The following is a 6,528-nucleotide window of genomic DNA, read 5'->3' on the forward strand; positions in this document are numbered from 1 at the left end:
AAAATATTATTATTATTATTTAATATTATTTTTAAAATAATAAGTAATGTTATTTATTTATTATCAAAAATAAAAAATAATATTATAATTGTATTTTTTTTATTATAATAAAATAATAATTATTATATAAATTTAAATTTAAATTAGTAAACTATATAATGATAATTTTATAATAATTAATACATCATCAATAATAATAATACTAATAATAATAATAGAAAGCGTATGAATAATTATTATTTTGATATACGTAGTTTAAATATAATTTTTTTTATTAAAAATAATTTCATTTTATTTTTTTTTTCATTTCAACCGGTACCAATCATTGAAATGAAATATAACAATCATTTCATTTTTAATCTCATTTCATTTTAATGTTGATCTCATTTCTACCTTATTTCTTTTTAACGTACCAATCATGTCTTTATAATTAGGCGAAGTCATTAGGGGACAAAGCGAAGGAATTCGGTAGGATCCATTTTAAAAATGAACTATATAGTCAAATTAACGAGGTTCTCATTGTTTTTCAAGTTTTCAAAATGTCATGTAGTGTAATGATTCATTAGCTTGACTTTGACTTTATGGATTTTATTTTATTTTTCATGGTCCACAAAAGTTGACTAATTTCTTCAATTTTTGAAAACGATCTTGTCTCCCATGACAATGAAATTCGTCTCCATCGAGCAAATATTTCCAACTTCCTCCCCTTTTTTCAATGCATCAATTAAGCCTTATAGGTACGAATTTGGTTGACAAAGTAAAAAACAACTCATCAATATTCATCTTAGTCAAAATAATTATTTTGAATTGATTAATTAATTAATGCACATTCCTTCAAACCATAAGGTTTATAATCATATGTTTTCATGACGAATTCGGGCAATCAAATATAAGTTTAGATGCTAGCTTGAATTTGATGTTTAGATGCTTACTTCTCTTTTTATACACTTTAAAGAGGAATTAACAATAATAACTACTGAAACATATATTTTTATTAAAATTTATGTATTGAGATGTGATATTTTTAATAATGCATCTATAGCTGAGTTAATTATAGTCATGTGATTATGTTTTGACAATCAATTTTAATCATTTTCATCCAAATTATGTAATTAACCTACTAATTTCATTCCAAAAAAAATTATATAATTTAAACTAGAATGAACAAAATTGATAATTGTAATATAGTTACAGGACTATAAATGATTCAATAAAAGATTTGAAAAAAAATATATCAAATACTCACAAATACATTATATACATATAGGATTAAAATTGAAATTTTGTCTTTATTAAAATAAGAACGATTTCCCTCCATGTAGCTCCTCGATGTGCGATAATTAAGATTTTTCCTAGACCAAGCTGGATTATTTTATGCTTCATCCGATGGAACATTCACGTTATTCACTTAAATGACGATGTAGCATACACTCACTAAAAGTTGCATAGAATATTCCACAAGACTGTGATATCTGAAACAAGGAACAAACGTTAGAGCTCTCCCGAAGCTCAAGTTAAATAGAGCATGAGGAAAAGAAAAGAGAAAAGAGAAAAGAGAAAAGAGAAAGAAGAGGTCTATAACTATTGCTTGTGGAGGAAGATGAACTGATGAAGCATAAACATACATCTATTATTTGTTTTAAATTAAATAAAAAATAAGTTTATATTTTTTCCGCTTTTAAACTATTGGTTGGAGTATTGTTAATCCCGACATAACTTATCTCATCCAATCTTGCGTTCTTCTTGACATATTATTTATCCATTTTTAATTATTTATTTTACATCAATCAAATCATTAATTATTTATCTTACATCAATCAAATCATCGAATTCAAATTACTATATTAATTCTTATAAATAATATTATTTATTGTTAAAAGAACAAAATGGTAATTTATCATATTTATATATAATTTAATCAATCAAATCAATAAACTATAATCTATCAGTGAAATCAAATATTATATTAACTATCATTTCTACTCCCTCCGTCTCATATATGTTGTCTTGTTTTAGTTTTCACACGAATTAAAAAAAATTTATTGGAAAAGTAAATTTTATATAAACTTCCTATTTTATCTCTATTTAATGTATTAAAAAATGATTGCACAATTTTCAAGGTGTAGTTAATAGGAGTATATTAGTAAAAAAAATATAAAAAAATATTATTAAATATGATGTATGACTATATATTTGGGACAAAAAAAAACGTGGACAATATAATTGGGACGGAGAGAGTAATTTATTTTTTATTATATTATATTACTCATCCATATATTATCAATCCTATCACCCGAATCAAACTGAGCCTTAACTAGTCCCGGTCCTACAAAAATAATGTAATAATCTAAGGAAATAAGTATAATTTTTTATAAATCAATAATTAGATTTTAATTCATCTAATTATATGTGGTGATTTATGTATTTACATATATTTTTTTTTTACTAAAAAAATAATGTAATAATCTAATCGTAAAATGATAAACATAATAAAAAAAAAAAAAATTCCTATGTTTTTTTATACCATCCTCGTTTAAGAACAAAAGTTTCCATTATCTAAAAACTACGATGTTATCATTACGTAAACAAGATATATGCTTAGAACATTCCAAATTCATATTCCATATGAAAAAATAAAAATAAAAAAGTCATATTACATTTAAATATTTTTTGGGTAACATGGAAAGACAACCGTTATTTTTAAGTACCCAAAATCTTAATAGAGACGGTCTCATCTATAATTTTGTAAATTTTGTAAGACGTGTAATCATTCATAAAAAATACTTTTTTTAGTTAAAATATGTTACTTTTTTTTAATTGTAAATGTAAGCATCGTTGACTCTTCTAATACATAATATTAGATTAACTATACTAACACCTTATTGGGTGAATTTGTCGAACATGACGTGAGTGTTTTGCCTGATCAACGTAGCTAGCAGACTATTATATTAATATAGGATTTAATTAGTACTCACCGAAAAATAACGAAGACAAACTCACGCGTTATTAAAAAAAACATCTTTGATGTCGGGCCAGTTCAGATCCAGCCATACAGGAGCATTTTACTTTAAAAAGTATTTTTTTAAGTTGCTTTTAAAATTACTTTTTCAAGTAAAAACTGTTATAAAATTGTGTTTAGATAAATAAATTGAAAACACTTTTTTTAAGTTAAGTTATAAAAAAAAACATTTGAAAAACTATAAATAAGTACTTTTAAAAGCACTTTAAATCCATTCAAACACATATAAAACAATGAAAACAATTATTATTTAAAAAGAAAAAATATTTTTTTTCTTCTAACTTCATAATCCAAACACACTCATCGTCTCACACATGACACGACTACTATTTTTCAAGTATATACTAGATAACTTTTCGGACTTAACATAAATAGTATAAGATTGAAAAACCACACTACACAAATTATACTACTGTGAGAATACTTTGGGTGGGGTAATCAAATATCAAATATATAGAAACGAAACAAAATCATATATTAGTTATGATTTGTATATAATGGGAAACATACTTGAGGACCCATTAATCCAGCACTCTCTTCTTTCTTCTTGCACTCCAATCTTTCATCCATCACTGCGTGCAGAGTAAGAAACTTGTGTGTTTTCGCCTTCTTCTATCTGAGCATATATATATGTAAGTGTATATGCACGGCCACACGCACATTTAGTGGTGCTCGCTCTTCCAAACCACTCAACAGTGGGCCTGCGATTGTGTCTCATCAGCAAATCTTTGAGCCCGTTTGTACTAAGTACTAGCCATGGCCAACCATTCAGGAGAAGCGCCATCAGACGATTTTCTTGAGCAAATCCTTGGATTTCCAAGCTACGGTGGCGGAGCGGATTCCAACTTGGCGGGAAACGATGCTGGAAACATGGTGGCTGCTTCCTCAGCTACGATGATGTTGCAGCTGGGCTCCGGAGATGTCTCTGCTCACCTAGGTGGGGTGGGGATGGGGGTTGGCATGGGAGGACCTTACGGAGGCCTTGGTCAGGCTGGCGGCGGTGGGTTTCCGTTGGGTTTGAGCTTGGAGCATGGGAAGGGAGGAGGGTTCATGAAAATGGACGATGCTTCGGGGAGTGGGAAAAGGTTCCGAGACGACGTTTTGAATTCGGGCGCTTCGTCTTCTCTTAAATCGGCAAGTGTCGTTTGGTTTTTCTATGAAATTTGGGGGTCTTTTTTCAGATTATTGTCAGTTTCTGATTGGGTTAATTTGAACTGGAAAGTGGTATGGATGCTGATTCACTCTTGCTTGATGATGGGTTTTGATTATTTGGTACAATTTTGATGTTCTTGTACAGGGTTTTCATGGACAGCAAATGCCCCATACAGGTCCACCCGGGCCGCAGCCACCTGCAGCTCGCCCACGAGTTCGGGCTAGACGAGGCCAAGCTACAGATCCACACAGCATTGCTGAAAGGGTATCATCTCTGCCTATGATTTTAGTGCGCTAATTGTTGACTTTGAGACACCTTGATTCTTGAATAGGGAAGATATTGTGAGGATGATTCGAGGCTGTTTTCTGACGGGAGGAATTTTTTAAACTATGATATAAAATATATGTCCCCGGATACAATTATTCGAAATCAATGATGGTTTCGAGAGACTATCATGTTGAATGAAATTTGTGCTTGTCACTAAATGGCATTATGTTTCGGTGATGATGCGAATGAGGCCGCAACATTCGATGCTTTCTTTTGGTATTTTACAGTTGCGCCGCGAAAGAATAGCTGAAAAGATAAGAGCGCTGCAAGAGTTGGTTCCGAGTGTCAACAAGGTTGGTTTTCTCTTACAAATGATGCTGGTCAGTGTACGTTAGATCTCTGTTTTTGAAATCAGATATCGAACTTGCGTTCGTGTTGTGGCCAATCATGAAGAAAGTTCTTGAAATTACTCTTTATTTGATCAAGGGGCAAGGACTATAAATGGTTTTGAAGTTCCCAGTCATGATATATCATGCGACTGCTTCCCGGTTTCCTTCTCCTGAAGAAGCACAGAAATTTCAGATATTTGAATGCCAGTTGACCTTAATCTTGGCTCCCAAACCCCAAGAATCCACAATCAACCCTTGATACTTGAGATTTGCTCTATCCTATTTATTCTATTGAAGATTTTTTTTGATTCTGCTGGATATTCTATGAAATTTGATCTTTTTATGGATTGTTGTTCTTTCTCCCATATTCTTGCTGCTTGCTCAAATTAAAGTTTTTCGTGCAGACCGATAGAGCAGCTATGCTTGATGAAATTGTGGATTATGTGAAGTTTTTGAGGCTCCAAGTGAAGGTAGATATATAGAATCCTAACCTTTCATTATGTTAAGGTTCAAAGCTTTCATTTCAGGTTTATTTCACTCATCTGGTTGAATATCGTGGGTGTTGTTATTTGTGTGGGTGCTTTTCTTTTCTAGCCCTTTTCCTGGTTAAGGTTTCAATCATATATTATCCAGGTATTGAGCATGAGTAGATTGGGAGGAGCTGGCGCGGTGGCGCCACTTGTGACCGACATTCCAATAACATCAGTAGAGGTATATCAGAAGAAATCAAACATCTTCCTCCTTTGCCCGCCCTCGACATGATTTCATTGGTCTTTCTGTGTACTTTTGAAGGAAGAAGGCATTAACAGTGGACGAGCTCAGCCAGCATGGGAGAAGTGGTCAAATGATGGCACAGAACGACAAGTTGCTAAGCTCATGGAAGAAAACGTCGGTGCTGCAATGCAGTTCCTTCAATCCAAGGCACTCTGCATCATGCCTATCTCGCTCGCTTCGGCTATCTACCACACACAACCTCCAGACACAGCCACATTCATCAAGCCCGAATCAAACCCCCCTTCATGACCCTCCTAAACCAGACCTATGCGCATCCAAACGTTAAATACAGTGTCGAAAGCCAGACAAGCACTAGCAGGGAACAGTAGTTCACTTCCTCTCAAATACTTCGACTTCCTTTCCGCTTCCGCGCACCTCGGCCTCTACCATTGAGATTATGCAACACTTCATTTCGCACTATCTTTTAGTTGAAATCTAAGTCAGACGTTTTTTTTCTTGCTTTTTGTAAAGGCGGTCTTATATTCAACCAATATATCGAAAATAATGGAAAAAGTACGCCGTATGTCCTCTAGATCTAGACTCAAACAGAGAAGGAAATGTCAAACTTCTCTTGATATGTTGTGCTTTTTTCTATCAGTTGTGGTGAGTGATGAAAGCCCTTTTGTAGTGGAATTGGGGACCCTTTAAAGGGATATCAAGAATGAATGCATATATTGTAATAAGTGTTATATTTCAGTGGAAATGGGAATGGATAGCTAGAAATAGTTTAATGGTTGTCTTTTTTGTGCGGAAAGTTAGATTTTGCGGTCCTAAAACCATCAATTGTGGACTCTGGGGGTCAGTGGGTTGGTTTACAAAACTAGCTGACTAATTTGGCTATTGTCATTTGTATAATTATTACATTGTTGCATTATTGTGAAAACGTATGTCATAGTTGGGCAGTTCGACTTCGACCCCACCAGGCA

General features: G+C 32.6%; 1 protein-coding gene across 1 annotated transcript; it reads left to right on the top strand.

The window, feature by feature from the left end:
- The first annotated feature begins 3,539 nt into the window (after positions 1 to 3,539).
- On the top strand, positions 3,540 to 6,291 carry LOC140881000 (transcription factor UNE12). The gene is made up of 6 exons (XM_073285936.1): positions 3,540 to 4,153; positions 4,317 to 4,436; positions 4,727 to 4,792; positions 5,233 to 5,298; positions 5,462 to 5,539; positions 5,621 to 6,291. The coding sequence occupies exons 1-6, from the start codon at positions 3,776 to 3,778 to the stop codon at positions 5,849 to 5,851; spliced, it is 939 nt and encodes a 312-aa protein (XP_073142037.1). The 5' UTR covers positions 3,540 to 3,775; the 3' UTR covers positions 5,852 to 6,291.
- The last annotated feature ends 237 nt before the right edge of the window (positions 6,292 to 6,528 follow it).

Source organism: Henckelia pumila, chromosome 2 (assembly GCF_033568475.1).
Source record: "Henckelia pumila isolate YLH828 chromosome 2, ASM3356847v2, whole genome shotgun sequence".
NCBI classification, from domain to species: domain Eukaryota; kingdom Viridiplantae; phylum Streptophyta; class Magnoliopsida; order Lamiales; family Gesneriaceae; genus Henckelia; species Henckelia pumila.

Coding starts and splice junctions, on each gene's coding strand:
- LOC140881000 (XM_073285936.1), top strand. CDS start 3,776: ATGGCCAACCATTCAGGAGAAGCGCCATCAGACGATTTTCTTGAGCAA. Junction 4,154..4,316: donor CTTCGTCTTCTCTTAAATCG/GCAAGTGTCGTT, acceptor GTTCTTGTACAG/GGTTTTCATGGACAGCAAAT. Junction 5,299..5,461: donor TTTTGAGGCTCCAAGTGAAG/GTAGATATATAG, acceptor TATATTATCCAG/GTATTGAGCATGAGTAGATT.